Below are 22,382 nucleotides of genomic sequence, written 5' to 3'. Positions count from 1 at the left end.
CGGTGAATCCATTGAAGCTTTGAACAACCGGTATTTTAGAATTTTTTTCCGTCAAATAAAAATAGCAGGCCTACCTCAAGGATTGTTATTGTTATGACCACGGACGGTGCACATGTGCATACCGAACGCGTCTTTCCGCGCTCATGGGCAAAGGAGTTTCTTTGAAAGGCTCACGCACGAGACTGAGCGTAATGCGGGAAATGAAGTATACCCTGGCCCTGAATTGTAATGGACTGGAGCTCACGGTTCACATCGAGAGAAATGGGAACGCGGGGGCACCGCGATGCGACCGAAAAAAAAAGGCACTTTCACTTTCGCGATCAAAGTGTATGCCACTGATAAGCTTTGTAAATGCAGTATTACACTATACACATACCAATTAAACGCGCAGGTCTCCTCTCGTGCGTCCTCCACTGTGTCGCCGGTCGAGGCAATAATTTCGTTTTGCTTTTAGATATCTCTTTTATAGATGCCATCAATGCTTTTAACTGTCTAGATGTAATTACCGAACTCAAAACAGTCCATAAACTACAAATCCTCACGAAAACTTCAGTCAAGCCAGCTCGCGCGTCAATCTGAGAGATCAGCATCTTACCTTAAAGTGTCAAATTTCTCGGTTTCTAAATGGGCGGTTTTGCTTGATTGACAAAAGCTAACGTTCGGCCACGATTTATATACCATCGACCTGTCCTAAAACGTTAGCACGCTGTGATCGATTGCTTGGAGATCGCGTGTTTCTCTGTTCGAGAGCGCATTTCCTCTTCACATTCGCATTTCCTCTTCACGACAAAACAGTTGATTATTTATGAACGAAAGCTCACAGAAACGTGAAAATGGTCTCATTTGAAAGAAAATATCCTAAGCTAAAAGATGATGTATTGTGACTGATTGATTGAAGCAGCTCTTATCAAAAGTGCGGGGGTCGATTTCTGTCTTTTCAAAACTGCGGGGGTCCTGATCCCCCTGTCCCCCGTGCCAACGCCTGACCCTTTCTATCGAAATGGTCAGTACTTCTTTTCGCTCGCTTCATTTTGCTTGTTGCTTAGCGAAATATGTCTGGCACGTGTGAAACGCCCCGCGAGTTAACAAATAAGCATATATGTATATATAGCATATTTTTTTTTAACCATGCAGCAAACAGCAAAAAAAAAACAAAACAAAAAAAAAACGTTTAACTGATAGTATTAATCGGTTAAAATTCTTACTTTCGGTTAACGGTTAAACGGTCAATGTGAGCATCCCTAATGGCTACTCTCTGTAGTCTCAGGCGACAACATCTTTGTCCTGTGTAGCTTCTCTATATGCTTTGAAAGGGAGGGTTGAGCATTGGTCTGAGTCGTTAGTTGCAATTCGTAACCTCACCACTAGATGCAACTAAAATTTACACACTGAACCTTTAACTAAATGGCTGTCTTTATTAATGGGTCATTGAATCATTCATTCACCTGATTTGTTCAAAGTGCGAATTCATTCAGAAACACCGCTATGTTGCTTGGAGATACACAATCGTTCTGCTGTGGCTTTATATTTTGTTGACAAAAATAGACAATATTGTGTCTCAAATATAAACACAATATTCACTTCTAATTGATTTTAAACAACAGTTCACATTTGCACTCATGCTAGTCAGAAAACAAAAACAGCACTTGTGTGATATTGCGCTCGTTACTCGTGTGATATTGCTTAACTATATCATGATATAAATATGAGACGACAACTCATACAGGGGCATTTTTGCCCCAGTATCTTGAATTTTATGGGCATTTAACTGCATTCTATAGACTACATCACACTGTGAGCTGTTGCTCCGCTTCATGTTCATCACATCAACTGAATGAAATGTCAGATGACAGGTCTGGAGCGGGGTGTGTTCATCAAATGTGTTAATAATTTTAACATGTTATTTTTTCCATAACTAATCAATTAAATTAACGCATTAAATTGACAGCCCTAATATTTAGCTTTTGCATCTAGAGTGGTCAGTAGGTTTTGTATCTCCAGTTTGTATCTCCTTTATTTTTCTATTTCCTTTACTTTGTCATTTTCTACATTGGTCTGCGCTTTGACCATTCACCTTTTGTTCTTCTCTTTCATTCGCTCCTTGATCTTTTTATGTGCTCTCTTCCTGTCTGTCCTCTACTCTCACAAACATCACTCCTCTCCTGTCAGTCCCGCTGTCTCACCGCTCTCTCTTTCTCTCTCTAGACTTTGGATGATCTGGAGGAGCGTGTGAAGGAGGCCGGCATCGAGATAAGCGTTAGACAGAGCTTCCTCACGGATCCCGCAGTGGCTGTCAAAAACCTGAAGGTGCTTTGATGAAAAATTCACCAGCTGCTCACTTCCTCTCCTCAGCCCATGTCGGGTAGCTAGCTAGCAGGCAGAGCGCATGAAAACCTTATGTGAAATAAATCAACACTCCGAAGGATCGGTTTCCTTCGTCAGATCAAGTGACGGTTCGGATGCTGTCTTGGTCGCTACTGGCAGCTATTATTGAATAGTTAGACAGCATTATTTATTGTAAAATTATATTGCATGAAGATCTCATGAGAATAGGACTGTCTTGTTAAATGCTTGACTTGTTTTGGCATATATCTAGCCTTGTGATTTGAATATTCAGACTGACATTATATAAAAATCTATGTTTTTAAAGGTGCGTAATTTGTTTTTTCAGTGCAACAATACTTTATTTTCCCACCTTAAAGGATGTTCACTTCAGAATTAAAAATTTCCTGATAATTTACTCACCCCTATGTCATCCAAGATGTTCATGTCTTTCTTCAGTTGAAAAGAAATTAAAGTTTTTGAGGAAAACATTCCAGGATTTTCTCCATATATTGGACTTATTGCATTGAAACTGCAACTTGGACCTTCAACCCGTTGATCCCTGGTGAAGTCAACTATATGGAGAAAAATCCTTCAGTGTTTTCCTCAAAAACTTTAGTTTCTTTTCAGTTGAAGAAAGAAAGACATGAACATGAACAAATTTTAATTCAGAAGTGAAATAATACTTTAATACACAGAACAACTGTAAGGTATCCGGTATGATTTCTCTAAAATTTGCTCAGGAAAGATTTTAAAAACAGTCATCATTTTAGCAATTCAGTTTGGTAATGCTAATGGTGCAGAAATTACACACTTCACCTTTAAAGCATGTCATAAACAGAGTAAATTAAAGCAATAAGTCACAAGAAGGTGTTCTTACCCATGGCAGAATCACACAAGTGGATTATTGCTTTAATATAGAAATGTTCAATAGAGCGTCAATTATAATATTAATAATTCAGAATAAAAGCAAAATAAAAAATTATCCTAGTATAGTCTATTTTCTGTAGGCTGTTTGCGGTTGCCAAGCAACATAGCATCCTAGACTGCAGCTCATTAAACAAATCATGGTAAAGTCATTATAAATAATCATTCTTGCAGTTTGTTATCAGTTGCTGTTTCCATTCAAGCTATGAATTTAATTTATGTTTTAAATCTGAAGAATGCTTGCATAAAACCTCGGTTCCAGTTCCATCCCAATGTTTTCAAGAGAATAAAATTGTCACTTGCACAGAAAATAGTGAAAAATAGAAATGGTAATAAATTCTTAAATATATGGATGTAAATCAGGTTAGTGACACTTTACTATATTGTCTATATTGTCTTGTCTTTTAACTTTTTTTTTCTCTAAAACGTCTCCAGCGTCAAGATGCTAGAATCATAGTTGGCCTCTTTTACGAGACTGAAGCCAGAAAGGTGTTTTGTGAGGTAAGTGACAACTGCGAATCTTTTTACAAATACATCTGAGCTGTCAATTCAACACAATTCAGTTTAATGCTTCTACTCAGCTTGAGTTAACTCATTGGGGCTTAACTGAGATTAAAATATTGAATACGATTATTGCTTAAGCACAGACCTTCAAAACATGGTGTCATCTTTGGCAGGTCTTCAAAGAAAAACTCTTTGGTAAGAAGTATGTTTGGTTCCTCATTGGCTGGTACGCAGACAACTGGTTTAAAATCAAAGATCCGGCCATCAACTGCACAGTGGAGAACATGACGGAAGCCGTGGAAGGGCACGTCACCACAGAAATCGTCATGCTAAACCCGGAGACCGTCCGCGGTGCTTCCAACCTGGTGAGTGGATCTCAAGACTAATTCAGACAAAGGCTCTGACGACTATGAAAATTTCACAATGGGATCAATCTTCCACAGACCTCCCAAGAGTTTCTGGTGCAGCTGATGTCACGTCTCGGGGGCAAAAACCCAGAAGAAACGGGCGGGTTTCAGGAAGCTCCATTGGCGTATGATGCCATGTGGGCTCTCGCACTGGCCCTCAATAAAACGGTGGCCCCATTGAGGGCCAAAGGCTGGGCACTGGAGGACTTCAACTACAACAACAAGGAAATCACTGCTGAAATATACCGAGCCCTCAACACCAGCTCGTTTGAAGGAGTGTCTGTAAGTTGATGAAAAGCAATGGAGAAATAGCTGTCAAGTAACAATGAGATAAAATACTCCAGACATTCATTTCTTAGACCTGTCAGAACGCCTTTTTAAATTTTAAACTCGCTGTGGCACTCATCATTCTCAGATGATTCTGTTTTTATAATGCACACAATGAATCGGAGCTCAAACTCATTATAGGATGATTCAGCCTTTATTTTTCCACAGATTTTATGCTTCTGTTTTCATGATGAATCACAAATGGATTTCTTTTATGATGATTTTGTATTGACGTGTCTTTATCATAATGTCTTTTAACTATTTATATTTATGCATATGTGTCTCGTAGGGTCACGTCGTGTTTGACGCTCAGGGTTCACGTATGGCTTGGACTCTCATTGAACAACTGCAAGGTACAAACAAAACGGAAAAACTCAATTTAATACTAAACTTAATTGCATTTTAAAGGTGCCATCGAACGTTTTTTTACAAGATGTAATGTAAGTCTAAGGTGTCCCCTGAATGTGTCTGTGAAGTTTCAGCTCGAAATACCCCATAGATTTTTTTAAATACATTTTTTTAACTGCCTATTTTGGGGCATCATTAACTATGAGACGATTTATGCTGTGCGGCCCCTTTAAATCTCGTTCTCTCTGCCCACGGAGCTTGTACTTGCCTTAAACAGCATAAACAAAGTTTACACAGCTAATATAACCCTCAAAATGGATCTTTACAAAGTGTTTGTCATGCATGCGTCGGATTATGTGAGTATTGTATACTGTTATATTGTTTACATTTGATTCTGAATGAATTTGAGGCTAACGGCTAATGCTGCACTGTTGGAGAGATTTATATAAGGAGGAGGAAACAATGGAGTTTGAAACTCACTGTATGTCATTTCCATGTACTGAACTCTTGTTATTCAAATATGCCAAGATAAATTCAATTTTTCATTCGAGGGCACCTTTAAAGGGTCACATCCATCATTTTTGTTGTATTGTTGTCTGTTTTGATGACTGTTCACTTATGATTTTTGTAAAATGTACTTGCATCAACTAACCAGTAAACATACACTATTTCAGTTTTTTTATGTGAAAAATGTGCCAGTTCAAAGACTTTGACTATCACACCGCTAATTTCCAATCAAGCTGTAATTTTGTCAAATTATGCAGAAAAGTGAAAAATGGAACACTTACCTGTACTCGACTGCATTTTGCTTTGGGTGGAACTGACAGTTTTTCCCCTCCGTTTGGCCTAAAACACTGTGTTCATGGTCATCCAGTTTACAATACACTGGATCCTTCACTGGAGACCTAAAGTAACTCCTGCTAAACGTTTACTCTTTGAATTCTTGCACTCATTAACAATACAAGTTGACATCATTGTGACTAAAATAGAGGTCTTCACGGGTCCAAAAATTCGTACACAAAACCGACCCGGACCTGACTATTATTTTGAAAGTTGGACTTGGACCCATGCAGAACCTAGAAATGCCATAAATGTACTACTGATAGGTCTATTCCACAGCAAATGGCTATTAATAAGTCAATAAGTTGCGAAAATAAAATGTTTTGTCTTACCTATAGTAGCCTTCTGCCTTGTACCTGACTGTGATGCACAATCCTCCTTGCCAAGAAAGTTCCATCCATGTTATTCCTCTCTTGCCAATTGAAATGCTTAATCCACCCATTGATCCACTTGCTGTCACAATGACAAATGCGACTTTGCAGTTTTGCATTTTGTTGTATCTCAAATAATAAAATAATGTGACTGTTTGACCTTTTGAACTATAATAACGATTGCTTGTTCAGTGACATGGCCGCTGACTTTAGCATTACTTATTTGCGATCATTTCTGTTCTTTCTGAGCCGAGTCTGACCAAAACTTTAGATATAACAAGACTTCATACATAATATTATTATAAAAATGGGAGAAAGAAAGTGCGCTCGCATGAGACTGCACATGCGCGTTAGCTGGAGCAACCTGAAACACAATAGGAATAGGAAAACTCGATGATCACCGTTTGCTTGCATTAACTTTGCCCGCTCTGCTTCTGATGGCTGGGGTCACTTGTGTTTTTTTTTTTTCACCTTATTTCCTGGCTCATACTGTGCCAGTTACAAAACACACACAAACGCTGACTGACTCTTAACATGGCCAGTCCAATCAGCTCGAGTATTACACACAGTGTTAAACAGACCCGGGAACCGAAGTAATAGATTGGGACCGGACCCGGACCCGGCTGACCATTTAAAATATAGACCCGATCCCGTACGGGTCCCAGGTCCTTGGGTCTCGGGTACTCTTTGTAGACCTCTAGACTAAAAGGTTGCTAGGAAGTATTTCCTACTAAAGCAAGGCAGTACTCTAAGTGTATCCATAGCAAACTGCTGGGAGTGTCCTTGGATGGCAACATGCCCAGTGCATTATGGGTGTTGAAGTTTTCTTTCCTATTAGGCAAAAGGGAAGACAACAGCCTTTTTTCTCTGTTTTCTTTAATAAGGTAGCACCGATTTCAGTTTTTTCGCCTTTCTACTACATAGGCAGCCAAGTGTACTTAAAGAGAGTAACACTCTCTCTTTAAAAATACACTTTATAATAATGTCACATTTTTAATAATTTTAATCTTTTGTTGTACTTGAAGAGAACTTATTTTTATTTTATTTTTTAACATACCATATTTTAAGGGCACTAAATTGCAACTTAGATTTTTACAAACATAATTACAAATATTTTTAAATACAAGACATAGAGGTTAGAAATGACATTAAAATTAAATTTAAACATAAATGCTTGTCAGTTCATTTGGCGGTATTAAAGACTGTATATGTAATTTCATAATTATTTCTAAAGATAATAAATAAAAAATCACTTTAAAGGTAAGGCTAATTGCATTAAATATAAATTAATACTGTAATAAATTTTCATTTAATTGCATTTAACATGCAGTTAAGTTTCCAAAAAAACTACATTTTGTTCTCCATTAAGTATATTATTTTCAAGTATATTATTTCCATAATAAGCACCCTTTTTAAAAGTGCCCTCGAATTAAAAATTGAAAATTATCTTTCTTGTCTTCATAGTTGAATAACAAGAGTTCAGTACATGGAAATGGCATACAGTGAGTTTCAAACTCCATTGTTTCCTCCTTCTTATATAAATCTCATTTGTTTAAAAGACCTCCGAAAAACACTCGGATCTCAACATAACACCGACTGTTACTTAACAGTCGGGGTGTACACCCCCGATATTTGCATATGCCACAAGGGCAGGACGTCTGGATGTGCACAGCTGAATAATCAGACTAGGTAAGCAAGCAAGGAAAACAGCGAAAAATGGCAGATGGAGCAATAATAACTGACATGATTCATGATATCATGATATTTTTAGTGATATTTGTAAACTATCTTTCTAAATGTTTTGTTAGCATGTTGCTAATGTACTGTTAAATGTGGTTAAAGTTACCATCGTTTCTTACTGTATTCACAGAGACAAGAGCCGTCGCTATTTTCATTTTTAAATACTTGCAGTCTGTATAATCCATAAACATCTTCATTCTTTATAAATCTCTCCAACAGTGTAGCATTAGCCGTTAGCCACGGATCACAGCCTCAAATTAATTCAGAATCAAATGTAAACAATATAACGGTATACAATACTCACATAATCCAACGCATGCATGATGAACATCTTGTAAAGATCCATTTTAAGGGTTATATTAGCTGTGTGATCTTTGTTTATGCACTGTTTAAGGCAAGCGCAAGCTCTGTGGGCGGAGAGCACGAGAATTAAAGGGGCAGCAGCCTGAATCGGCTCATATTTAATTATGCCCCAAAATAGGCAGTTAAAAAAATTAATTAAAACAAATATATGGGGTATTTTGAGCTGAAACTTCACAGACACATTCAGGGGACACATTATACTTATATTACATCTTGTAAAAAAACGTTTGATGGCACCTTTAAAGTATGTAGAAGTGTATTTTTTTTTTCACAAGGGACAGAATGCTATTAAATTGATAATTTTAGTTGTGGTGGAAATGACACTGTGATGGGGAAAAAAGACATAATTGACCTATGATGTATGAATGTCCACTGTTATACATTGTTATTAGACGAATCAAACGAGTGAGAGTGTGAAAAGTGGTTTTAGAGGGAAAAAAAAAATTAAGAAACGTTCTAAAAGTCCACAGGGCAAAAACAGCCTTTAGTTAAAGAAAAGCCCATCTATCTTACTTACTTCCTCATTACTTCACTGTGTCTGCGGTCGCATTTTAGTGTTTAGGATTTCAGAATGACACATATTTCCTGTTTAGTTTCAATGAATGCTCTGGACTGGTAAGTTTCACAACTTTTATGGTGCAAAAATTTGCCTACATAGTACATCAAAGTCTTTGAAGTGCAAGAAGGGTTTTTCTACAAAATGTTCCTTTTCAGACTAACTTTGATCAATGCAGTTGGGCTTTTTTTTTTTTATCATCGACCTATTGATGCAGCTTTAAGTCGACTACTTTTGCAGATTTGTTGAGTCAGGCCTCTTTTGAAGCTTTTTAATGCAGTGCTTGGTGAAAGCAGGTTTTGTTAATGTGACCTTTGGTTGACACATTGTTAATTAAATGCTATATTTACACAGGAAAACTTTTAATACAAACCTTCAAAAATAACATTACTTTTTCGTTCTGTCCACCCAGATAACAAAAAATATGTTCTAAGAATATCTTGATAATGTTCCCATTAAGTTATGGAAATGTTATTTCTGAACGTTCTCAGAATGTAAAAAAAAAAGCCATTAGCAAAACCATTAAGGGTTCCATTTAATAATTTTACAAACAATATTGTAATGTTACTTTTTGAATGTTTTGAAACAAGTAATAAGTAGTTATGTTTAAAAATATTAGATGAATGTCCAAGTGAAACATTTCATGAGCAATGAATATAAATGCATAATATAAATAAATATAAATTACTGGAAGAATGTTTGTTCATAGCTTTGAGAGAATCTTGCCCGAATGTTAGCCAAAGTTCTGAGAACGTTTTCTGTTAGCTGGGTTAGTCTATCCATTTATAATTTCACAGACAGATGAGGGTCTCTTTGTTTCAGGAAGATGTCGGCATGAGAAGTGGTTTCATATTCACTTTTTCATGTTTAATTTCAATTCCTTTTTTTCCTCAGGTGGAAGCTACAAGAAGATTGGGTACTACGACAGCACAAAAGGCAACCTGTCCTGGTATGGAAACGACAAATGGATTGGTAAGAGAAACCAGCCTTTTTTTCTGCACATCAAGACAGCTCTGTCCATTCCACTCCCATCACCTTTCACAGCCGCACTCGGCCCGTCGAGATTGAGGCTTACCAGTATTGATTTCTGTTAGCTCAACAAAGCCCTGTCGCGCTCTTTAATACATCGCTAACAATTAGCTGTCCTTTCTGCTAGAGGAGGCCATACAGTCCCTGGGGAACGGAGCCGCTGTGCCGTTCGTGGCTCGCTCTGACCTTTGTGCAGCTCTGTGAAGTTTCTCGATTGACAAACTGGTATTGATGAAACTGATGTAAGGCACAGTGTGGATCAAATGAAAATGTGTGATGCTCGCCGATAAATGGGAAAGTTCAAAATGATGGAAAGAGTGTGAAATTGAAAAAAGTAATTTAATCTTCTTGTGGAAAGGTAAACCTAGGTTTTGTTCAGACAGGCATCAAAAATCCGATATTTTGACACCTTTGACTCTGGTCCATTTAGTTGTTTGTAGTCTGGAACGAAGGCTCAAGGTGTGATTTGTTAGCAAGGTTTACTGTGGCTCTAAAAAGCATCTTTTTCCATTGACAGTCATTCATAATATCCTTGTATTCTGGCAAAACATTTTTTTTTTTTTTTGCAAGCAACATGTTTATGTGATTATTTCTTTATGATTATGATATGATTTTTTAAATGTTTTTTGAAAGAAGTTTCTTATGCTCAGCAAGGCTGCATTCATTTGATCAGACATGGTAAAATAGTAATATTATGAAATTATTTCTAAGGATGCACCGATACCATTTTTTAAGGACCGAGTACCGATACTTTTTTCAAGTACTCACCAATACCGATACCTATACATTTATTAATCTCGCTCTCTCTCTCTCTTTTTTTTTTTTTGGGATGTTGCAGTTTTCCAATACTAATGATACTAATGAATGTAGGACAGCTTCTTTATTTTTACTCTAATGAAAAAATAAATAATTTTTATGATCTTGTCACAAACTCAAAGAACAAAAATGTCACACTGTTCCATAACCTTCAAAGGGCATAATTACCAATATATATATATATATATATATATATATATATATATATATATATATATTGTTATATAAAAAGAAATTTACAAACAATACAACAAATACTATATAAAGAGATAAAAATTAAATAAACTTGTTTTTCAGATACAGTAGGTTTATTTACCATGTATACATTTATTTAACATCTTTTGTTGTTTTATTAACATTTATGACAAATATAGGCTACGGTCCCTTTAACAACTTTTACGGTCCATTTTGACAACTGTGTCCATTTGACAATTCAGGCGTGAGGAGAACTGATTGCATGCTGTCTGAAAGAACTGGGATCGCGTGCGAGAGAGAGAGAGAGAATGCTTCTGGTCTGTGTCATTCAGCGCAATTCACGTGAGGTATCGGTCTTTGGTATTCAGGGTATTTTCACGAATAAGAGTACAAGTACATGAGCTTGGTATCGGTGCATCCCTAATTATTACAACTTAGAGTTAGTTCATTCGAAACTAACCTACCACTTTGATGCCTCAAAAAGTTCATAAAGAGATCATTCAAACTAATCCACATGAATCAAGCAGTTTAAGAGACACAATCACTTTATATGATGAACAGATTTACTGTAGGCTTTTATTCACATATAAACATTCATCCACACACACTTCAGTTATGGTAAATGGAGGCTCAAGCATGCGCGAACCAGTGAGGTTCATTCTTATGTGTTACGCATCACATTTGAGCTTCCTCAAGAACCAACGAGGTTCATTTTCATGTTAAGCAGCACGTTTGAGCTTCCTCAAAAACCAAATGATAGGGGTGTGACGAGACGGGTATCTCACGAGGCGAGACGAGACTCGAGATTGAGTTCACGAGACAAGATTTTTACACACTATTTTTAAGAAATCCTCAATGGCGAAATACATGACTAGAAAAATATTCTGCAGGTGTATTTTAAATGTTTTAACTAATCATCCTGTAATGAATGTCATTCAGTTCTACTTTGAGTATGAATTATATGTATGAGTATAATCATATGCAGTAAAAGACAACAATACTCAAGCACTGTAAAAGGTTTTGCCACAAACTCAACTGACTGACTTCTCTTCTGTATGATTTCAGTCTCTTCAGACCTTACTGTACATGATTTATGAGCTTCTACAACTTTAGACCTCCTAACTGAACTCCTTTCCACAAACTGATCATAGAAATAAAAACAGTATAAATAAAAATGGTAACACTTTACAATAAGGTCTCATTTATTAACATTAATGTATTAACCAACATCAGCTAACAATGAGCAATATATGTGCTACAGTATTTATTAATCTTTGTTTATGTTAGTTAATAAAATAGTCATTTATTGTTAGTTCATGATAGTTCACAGTGTATTAACTAATGTTAACAAATGAAACCTTATTGTTTGTGCTGCTTAAGATTAAGAGAAAACTGTTATTCATTTTTTTATGGTAATACTTTACATTAAATGCAACCATAATCGCACTCAATATTCAAAGTGCAAATAAGACCACATTTTTCTTTGATACAGAGCTAAGAGATGATTACAACTACTCTGCCCAGCCTAAAATAGCTTTCATATTGAGAGATATTTGCATTCATCAGGGAGCCGCTTTCAAATGCGGAGTATTGAAATCGCGTTTGAACACGTTTACTTTCACTTTCACGATCGCGCGTAACTCTGTAAATATGGAGAGATGGCGACCGTTATCCAACTGAATTAAATGTTTTTTATTTAAACACAAAGCAAAATGACAGTGAAGGCGTAATGTAAACAAAGTGGTGGCATATTCCTTCCTAATCATCCTAACACTCTGTCATGGCAACATCACGAGACTACTTTTCGCCTCGACGAGAAATCTCATCACATATTAGTCTCGCGAGATCTCGTCACACCCCTATCAAATGAGGTTCATTCTCATGTCTTATGCTTGTACCAGCAAGAAACAACAAGGTTCATTCTCTTCTTGAAACTTTTAGTTTTAGAAATGGTGATAATCTTTGAAGGATGAACAAATAATGTTTTGGTCATCACATTAAAAATAACATTTAAATATGATAATTGTGGCATTTGAAGTGCCGGAAAAAGATGTGTGAAGTTCTTGAAAGCATTTGACTATTCCTGCCACAATACCATGCAGTTAGTGCATTAAATCCATGGTGAATATTGGTGATTTGTGGATTGAAAAGCCTTCTATAACTTAGTCATTCATGGCACAATGTTTCTCCTGGTTTCCATGTCAGCGCTGTTTGATCTGATATCTATGGTTAATAATGAAGAACTCTGCAGTGAATTTGAATGCTTTGCAGTTTCGTTCCGCTTTCATTTTATTTGCCATTTGATGTTGGGCAATGCTGTGGTGGTCGTGCCAGTCTGGAGCCCTGAGTTGTTATTCGGGATGCAAGGTGACTATAACGTCACAAAAAGTGCAGTGTCTATGGCTGTGGATGAATTCACTCATTTACGCTCACATCATTTGCACTCAGAGTGTGCTGAATGAGCAAACGGATGAGTGGTTTCACACTCAGCATATGCATGAATGTGTCAATAATACAAAAATGCCTTACTGTCTCATGCAGCCCATAAATTAATTTTCACTTTCCTATCCTTTTTTGCCAGTTAGTCCTAAAGATGCTGTGTGAACAAAGCAAAACAAATGCTTTACTTTTTTTTTTTTTTTTTTTCAAAGCCTCCTGTCAGGTGTAATGTCGCCTCACTAGAATAGCTTTGATAAAAAAACACAGTTCTTGCTTAACCTGCTCCTTTTCCTGTGTGGATGCTGGGATACTATTCTAGTAAATCATTTGCAAAACACCAAACGGTGCCTTCCCTATTACCCCACAAATTGGTTTTCTGCCAAGAGATGGGAATTGAATTGCCACCACCAAAATCCTGTATTTTCTCTCCCAAGAGATACAGAGGCGATTATTTGCAGGATTTGCCCGGTCCTCTTCTGTGAGTCATTCTTGATTTAGGCTTTAATCAATCCTTCATGCTGTGATCCCATTGAGTGGATTCCACCAGCGTGACTGTAACAAAGCAGCACTGCCCTACATTAGACGAGTAATGACCTCACACTTCACCAGTGCTTGTTTTTGAACGGCTACAAGGTGAAGATCAATGCTACAGGCAGAAGTTTTACTGCGAAGTTCCAGGTAAAAAATTCCCCCTCTGAAAGTACCTGCTTTCTAGGTAGTACTTTTTCTAGTTCAGGAACTTTCGGGGGTGGGACTTGGGTGCTGAGCATTTTGATTGGTTGACTCCACACAGCATTTTATTTCAACCATCAAGTCTGTTGCGGTGTTTGCAGTTGTTTGCTATTCGAATTAACAGTGAAGTTTAAAAATAAGACTGATGAACCGACGACGAGGTTCAGGCTTTATTAAGCTTATATGCGGAAGATGAAATCCAGCGGGAACTGGAAAGTTGTGCTATGTAAAAACAGCAAGCAATAGATCTGGGGGAAAAAAAGTTCCTGGGACAAATTGTTCCGGGTAATTTCAGTGGAAACTTGGCGTTGTAAAGATTTAGCTTGCTTTATTATTGGATGAATCAGCTTTTTTTGTACAAATCTCTCGAATGAATAATTCAATGACAGCCACTTGTCACCACCTACTGGTGTAACAATGTAATTGATTCAATCTTTTTAAAAAGCATCAAGTTACTTTCAAAAGGTACTTTACTCTATTTTGATCGCTACCATAGACATCAGTGTTTATATCTAAACTATAAACTTTTATCCCTGTATTTATGTGATATTTCAAATTATTGTAACACAGATATAATGATACTGTGTGGTTGAAAAGACGGTTTGTGAAGCTGATTTATACATATACATGACAACTGCTCTCTGCTCAGTGATAGCGCTAACACAGATCTGAATGATCCGGTGTGATCATACTTGTCAGATGTTTAAGAGACATCTAGCCGAATCATTGTCTTTAAAGAATAAGATCCTGTGACCGTTTGAAATGAAATTGCAATTTTTTTTTTTTTTTTTTACAATTAATCATGCAGATATACTTTGAGGCCATATATAAACTCAAAAAAAAATAATTGTTGGATTTACTTAAAAAAGCAGTGTCAATTGGGTTCCATGAAACTATATTGAGTAATTTGTACAAACAACAATTTAGTTGTATAAACAAAAGAAATTCAAATAAAGCTGACAAAATTTATTTGAGTAAATACAAATCATTTGAATTTGTCACTGTTACATAATATTTATTTGTGCAGTTTAATTAATATAAGGTGAACACATTTATTATTTTAATGTGAACATTAAACACTAACATAAACTAACAACATCTTTCCCTTTACTGAAAAACACATAAAATAACACTTTAATCCCTAAATTTACTCTCCTAATGCAGTCACTTGCAACGCATGCTGGGAACCACGGATTCACTTCCCAGTTAGTTATGTCAACATTAATTTGTGCATTTCACTCAGCAATTTTAAGTTTAACAAGTTTAATAAGTTTAAGTTTTTTTTTTTTGTTTTTTTTGTAGAAACAACTCCGTTAAATTAAGTTCATGTACTTTACATGTGTTTTAAAGTAATACAAACAAGGATGGTTTGAGTGAAATTAACAACTGTAAAATTTTTTTTTTTTTTTTTTTTTTTTGAGTGTATATAACCAATTGGGGTCAGTAGGATTTTTAAAAAGAAATTAATACTTTTATTTTTTTGTGATTATTTTTTTATTGCAGAATAGAACATGGTCAACTTGTGTGTCACAGCTTAACTATACAAAACCAGGGTTTGCATATGTAAGAAATAAAATAAATGAAAAAAAAATTAAATAATAAATGAATAAAAATAAATAAAAAGAGGAGGGAGAGGGGTTGAGTAGATAACACCAACACAGATCTAAGAATCCAACTGCACCTACTTCCTGGACTTATAGAGCGAGCAGTACAGCTGCTCTAATAAGATATTAACTGGGAGATTTTCCTAATAAATTCTGCCCATGCCTTAAGTGTTTTTGGTTTGGCTTTATTAATTCTCGCTGTTGTGCATTCTAACAATGCAATATTTTTGAGTTCTATAAGCCACATTTTAAATGCTGGGGATGTGGGTTCATGCCAAATTTTAAAAATTATCTTTTTGGCTGCAGTTAAAGCAGCGTGAAGGATCTTTCTCTGATTAACATTCAGATTGAGCTCACTATCATCATTCAACAGAAAAAGAATGGGATGTTTAGGGATAACCACGTCATACAGCTCCGTCAAGGCTTGAAAAACCTTATCCCAAAATATTCCAATAAGTTGACACCCATAAAACATGTGCATATAGGTCCCCACAGTATTTGAATTACAAAGTAAGCAAAAAGGGGTAGGCAGGCGCTTCATTTTGTGCAGGACATATGGAGTAGCGTAAGCCTTGTGGATGAGTTTATAGTGTATTAGTTGGTGGGCGAGATTTTTGGACATCGTTGGAAACTTTTCCAAATCCAATTCCAGTTTGGTTTGTAATGCGCCAGTTCCTTTTCCCATATAGTAGTGATAGGGAGTGTGCCACAGCACTGCTCGAGTAATCTGTTATAAATGAATGACACTGCCCCGCGTGCCTGAGAAAAATTCACACAGTCCAACAGAGGATGAGAGTCCAGGTTACAGTTCCATGGTACACCATATGCACGCATTGCGCTTCTCAACCTTAAATACAGAAAATAGGAGTGACCAGGAAGATTATAGCAGTCTTTCAGATCCTGAAAGGACCTTAATCCGTGAATGTTGAATAAATCACCCAGAACATGTACCCCTTGGTCAGACCATGGCTTGAAAACAAAGGGTTTGTTATCAGATTGTAAGTGATGATTATGCCAAATCGGGGATTCAGTTGTAAACTTGATAGAACTTCCCATAAATTTGCAGACATCGCACCAAATCTTAAGAGAATTACCCACGATTGTGTTTCCAAACTTCTGGGCTTTCTTTGGTAAACCTGTAAATAACACATCCTGGAGCCGATGCAGAAGCACTGTCGATGCTTCCATGTCACGCCAGGCAATCTTTGTATCGGTCTCTAACCAAATCTTGAGAGAGCGCAGCTGACATGCCCAGAAATACAACTGGAAGTTTGGAAGTGCTAAACCTCCTTTATCAGGCCTTCTCTGTAGCGTTTTGAGTTTAATTCTTGGGCGTTTCTTGTTCCATATGAATTTTGTAATCAAAGAGTTTATTTCCTTAAAAAAAGTTCTATAAGGAGAAAGAGGGATCATGGAAAACAAAAATAAAAGTCTAGGAAGGATATTCATTTTGATGATTGCGATCCTGCCTTGTAGTGAAACTAGAAGAGCATCCCATCTCTGCAGGTCTTGTCTAATAGCAGTGAATAAAGAGATATAATTTTGCTTGAAAACAGCCTGTATTGGGAAAGATCTGAATTCCTAAATATTTAAAGGTCTTACTGATTGGAATTGGGGTGGACACTAATGCAGTATCAACCGAAGCAGACGGGGCATTAATACAGATTTTTCCCAGTTAATTTTGTAACCACTAATTTTGCTAAAATCTTTGGGGGACATTGGGGGAGAGAAGTGGAAAGGTTAGACATATACAGCAGGATATCGTCGGCAAAGAGAGAAATATAATTTTTGGAACAGCCTATAGTTATAGGAGAGATTATGTGATCCTGACGAATTGTCTGCGCCAAAGGCTCTAATGAGATTGCAAATAGCAATGGCGACAATGGGCAACCCTGTCTCATGCCTCTCTTCAACTGAAAAGCGGTTGAGCAGCATAAACCTGTAGATACCCGTGCGGAAGAGTTGGTATAGAGAGTCTGGATCATGTGAATAAAACGAGAGCCAAAACCGAATAGAGTTATGACAGACCATAGGTATCTCCACTCAACGCGGTCGAAAGCTTTCTCAGCGTCTAGTGAGAGGATAGCACGTTGTTCGTTTGTCAGGTCGGATGAGTCAATAATATTCAAAAGTCGTCGTATGTTATCCATAGCAAAACATCCTGTGAGAAAGCCTGTCTCATCGTGGGAAATTAAGGAACTGGCAACTGTTTCTAAACGATGGGCTAGAACTTTAGCGTATACCTTAGCATCCGTACCAATTAATGAAATCGGCCTATAGCTTGAACAGCAAAGAGGGTTCTTCCCTTTTTTCAGAACTAAAGAGATAAGGGCAGTATTCTGATCTCTGTGAAAATGTCCTGTAGAAGTGGTCCAATTAGATCCCATATCACCAAGTACAGCTCCGGGGGTGAACCATCCAGACCAGGTGCCTTACCCTTATTCATCGACTCTAAAGACTCCTTTAGTTCTTTCAATTCTATTGGAGAATCAAGAAAAGTCTGTTGCTCATCACTTAGGTGAGAGAGATTTAGTTTTGACAAAAATTCAATACCAGGTTGTTCGTCCGTTCCCACCTCTGATCTATAGAGATACTCGTAAAATTATCTATTAAATATAAATATCCTGTTCACTTCTCCCGGAGCTGTATGAAGGTTGCCTGCACTATCCTTAATGGCTGTTATAGAGGACAGGGCCTCGTTGTGCTTCAACCTTAAAGCCATTAGTTTACTAGGCCGTTCTCCATTAAAATAGTACTTTTGTTTAGTGCGGTGTACGAGAAATTCTGCCCTTTTTAGTAAAATTGCTTTATAATCAGTTCTTAAATTCCCTAAAATCCTACTCTTCTTTTCCGTAAAAGTTTTTTTAAGATCCTTCTCTAATAATTTAATCTGACTCTCAAGGTGAGATAACTCTTTTACTCTGCATTTATTTATATAAGAAGCAAAAGAAATACAGTTTCCTCTCAAGAAGCATTTAGTTGTTTCCCATACTATTTGTGGATTAATAAATGAGCAATTGTTTTCTTTAAGAAACAAAGTCAACTTGGAACGTAGCTGCTTAACAAAGTCTTTGTTTTTTAAACGGGTTGTATTAAAACACCACCTTTTTGGACTTTGAGGTATAATTGGAGAAGATAGATTACAAACTACAGCGGAGTGATCTGAGATAAGAATGGGTAGGATATCAGTGTGGTTAACACATTGAGTAAGGTATTTAGAAATTAAAATATAATCTAACCTGGAAAATGATTTATGACGTGCAGAGTAAAATGTATAGTCTCTACAGTTCTCATTCTTTACTCTCCAAATATCACACAGGCCAATATCCACAATAAGATCATTTAACGACTGAGAAGCCTGATCGCCATATACAGTGGAACAAGATCTATCAATTAAAGGATTGCAAACTGTATTAGCGTCCATGCCAACAACCAAATTGTAATAAGAAAACCTAAGGAGGAATTTAGTAAGGGCTGGGAAGAAATCTGCCTAATTTATTAGGGGAATAAACAGAGAAAAAAACAATTTTTAAGTTATACCATGATCCAGAGGCAAATGTAAACCACCCATTTCATCCCCACCCGTTTCCTCTATTGGGAATGGGAATTTCCTGTTCTGAAGTATAACGACTCCTCTAGAAGCACTATTATGAGACGAGTAAGCTATCAATTTATAATGTCTATTCTGACACCGAGTTGCATCGGAGGCCTTAAGGTGGGATTCTTGTTTAAGGGCTATGTCAGCTCGCTTGCGATGTAAATAGTCTAGGCATTTTGATCTTTTTATGGGAGAATTCAAACCATTGATATTCCACGATATCACATTAAAATCCTTCATCCTGGAATAGTCACGATATAAACAAACGAAAGGCAGAGGTAACCATGGTGACCATACACATAGACAATAATCCCGCCCCTTTGATGCACATAAATAATTATAACAAATACTGCAAACCCTGGTATTTCTAACAATGTAAAAGTTAAACTAACCAAAGAACATAATAACATACTAATGTAGGCAGCATGCAGAGAGGTAAAACACACCCTCTTACCTGCCTGGAAAGTAAAAGTATTAGAGGCCATACACTCGAACTGTGTGGATATACTCAGATACCAGCGTCCCGCACATCCAGATGTCCAACAAGCTATACATAAGCTTATATCCCTACTTATAAAGCTAACAAAGAAACCAAGAAGGCCGTGTTTAGTTCTTAGACATCTCTACAGATGAGGCGGTATTCGTCTCCGTAGTGGCGCCTAGCGACGTGACGAACCTCTCAAGGTCTCCAGGGGATTTGAAAAGCAACTGCTCCTGGCCGTTTCGCACTTTGATTAGCGCAGGAATGACTCAATGCCTAGTTGTTGGAGACGTTTTCTCCCTTCAGCCATGGCTTTCCTTTTTTGAGACGTTCCCTTGCTGAAGTCTGAAAAGAACCGTAAGTTGCCCCCTTCGTAACTCAGCGACGACGAGTTTCTAGCTCCCTGTACGATCACTTGTCGGTCGTTGTAGCGAAAGTGCGCGCCTTTTTCCTGGCAGAATCCTCGTTCGCGTACAAACGGTGCGCACGTTCAATCTCAATCATCTTCCCTTGGAGTGCCGGTATCCACTTCGGAATATGGGTCTGCAAAAACTGGATTGCATTCCCTCCTTCAGCTCCTTCGCGCAGCCCCACTAGCCTTAGATTATTTTGTCTAGACTTATCTTCGTACAGAGATAACTTCTCCTGAAGCTCTTCTAGGCGGGACTTGCTAGCGATCGATTCCTTTTTTACATCCCGGACAGTGGCCTGCATGTAGTCAAATCTGTCGTTGAACGATTTAACATCAGTTTCCAACGAGTCCAGGCGCGTAGAAATTGTTGATATCTCTTCACGAACAATCGCCGTCATGCTTAACTTTATGGCGCTCAGTTGCTTATCTAGCATCTCGGCAATGGAGTCATGAAGACGCTCGTCGTCTTTCGCTTATTCTTAGCAGGTGAATGCATTAATTCCCGTTTGGGTGCCATCTGGAATGACTCTAGTACAAAGGGAAATACTTGGAACTCGGCTAGAAACTTGGTAGGGGAAAATATTTTAGAAAAACTGACATCTGAGGCGGACCGTCGATATCATGCAGCCATCACCGTTCGTCGCGCATGCGCATTCCGAAATTAATACTTTTATTTAAGAAAGATGCATTAAATAGATAAAAAGTGACAGTAAAGACATTTACATTGTTTACTCTTTCAAATAAATTGTTTTCAGCATTGAAGCATTTCAACATTCAACAAGAAATGCTTCTTAAGCGGCAAATCATCAAATGATTTCTGAAGGATCATGTGACACTGAAAACTGAGTAATGATGCTGAAATTTCAGTTTTGATCACAGGAATAAATTTTCAATTATATTAAAATAGAAAACAGTTATTTTAAATTGTAATAATATTTCACAGTATTACTGTATTTTTGATCAAATAAATGCAGCCTTGGTGAGCATAAGAGACTCCTTTAAAAAATTAACACTTTTAAAAAATCATACCAACCCCAAACTTTTGAATGATAATGTGTGTGTGTGTGTGTGTGTGTTTGAAAAAAAAAGAAAGAGACAAGCCCTCCCAAGATGATCTGGTATGTCCCGCCCCAACTTCCCGTTTAACAATGTCAGCATGTGAAAGAAAAACGCTATCGCAAAGCCATTTTTTTGGGGTCTTGAGATGTATTTGACACAGAGCAGAAGTAGCGCACATGGTTATGACACTTAGAGACAGTGAGAGCTTCAAGTCTGGGCTGTGTCATGTCATGATCCCATTCCTGTCACCATTTTTCTCTCTGCTAAAGGGCATAAATCCCTCCAAAAAGCCATTTGACATAGTTTCAAATGTTTTTCTTCCCTCAGAAGCAAATTTACATCCTTTTTAGCCAATCACGGCTATTTTCAGAAAAACTGAGTTATGGCCTATTTATTCACTTCTTCCGCTCTCCCCCACTGAGAAAACAAGAGCGTAGAATGGGTGACATTGCTTGCCATTTCTTTGCCCTTGATAACAGCAGAAGCAGCAGATGTTCTTTCCAAATAATGCAGAACCTCCTTCGGGATCCACTGGGTGAGATTCTCAAACATTTATGGAGTTTTTAATTTTTATTAAAATAAAACGGTAGCCTTTAAAACATATATGTAAGCTCAGGTCAGAACTCAGGACTTGAGTTCTTATGTCTTTTTGAACCATATGGCAGTGCCCTTGCTTTTCAACAATCTCTTTGTAGCTCCTGACAACCACTTTAGTATGACTTTCTCTTCCAAATTGCTGTGGAAACTGTTGTTAAGCCAGGTCTCCATAGCAACACCCTGTCCTGATTCTTAGATCAAGGACGACGGAAGGTTTACTGTGAGAATGCATCAACTGATGGACAGAGCTTTGTAACACTCTCTCTATCTCTCTCTCTCTCTCTCTCACACACACACACACACACACACACACACACACACACACACACACACACACACACACACACACACACACACACACACACACACACACACACACACACACACACACACACACACACACACACACACACACACACACACACACACACACACACTTATCTCTGACAGTATTGCTGCCACATTGCAGTAGCAAATGTCAGGTGTCACTCTTGACTTGTCAGTGTTCTGACATTCTGAAATGTATCAACAAACATTGTGTCACTCTGACAAACCCAAGGACCAGCTGTCTTTCACGGACACATTTCCCTCACGGTCAGCTTTCTGTCTCTGGTAATGATTGCCTCTGACAGGGGAGAAACTCTTAATTTAACTATTGCTCATCATTAGATTCCTGTCAATTGCTTATTTTTCTATTTCGAAAAGCTTTACACAC

General features: G+C 37.4%; 1 protein-coding gene across 3 annotated transcripts in view; it reads left to right on the top strand.

The window, feature by feature from the left end:
* gabbr1a (gamma-aminobutyric acid (GABA) B receptor, 1a) overlaps positions 1 to 22,382 on the top strand; it is an 83,939-nt gene that overhangs the window by 19,612 nt on the left and 41,945 nt on the right. For all 3 annotated transcript variants that reach the window (XR_010892136.1, XM_067364811.1, XM_067364810.1), the window contains 6 exons: positions 2,206 to 2,307; positions 3,685 to 3,750; positions 3,927 to 4,118; positions 4,197 to 4,442; positions 4,777 to 4,840; positions 9,600 to 9,677. Coding sequence is in view for 2 of the 3 variants with exons in the window: in XM_067364811.1 (XP_067220912.1) it covers positions 2,206 to 2,307; positions 3,685 to 3,750; positions 3,927 to 4,118; positions 4,197 to 4,442; positions 4,777 to 4,840; positions 9,600 to 9,677 (748 nt within the window). In the remaining variant the exon portion in view is untranslated. The remainder of the gene's footprint in view (positions 1 to 2,205; positions 2,308 to 3,684; positions 3,751 to 3,926; positions 4,119 to 4,196; positions 4,443 to 4,776; positions 4,841 to 9,599; positions 9,678 to 22,382) is intronic.

This window comes from Chanodichthys erythropterus, chromosome 17 (assembly GCF_024489055.1).
Source record: "Chanodichthys erythropterus isolate Z2021 chromosome 17, ASM2448905v1, whole genome shotgun sequence".
Classification (NCBI taxonomy): domain Eukaryota; kingdom Metazoa; phylum Chordata; class Actinopteri; order Cypriniformes; family Xenocyprididae; genus Chanodichthys; species Chanodichthys erythropterus.
The sequence above is the reverse complement of the archived record's forward strand: the minus strand, read 5'-3'. Positions and strand labels throughout refer to the sequence as shown.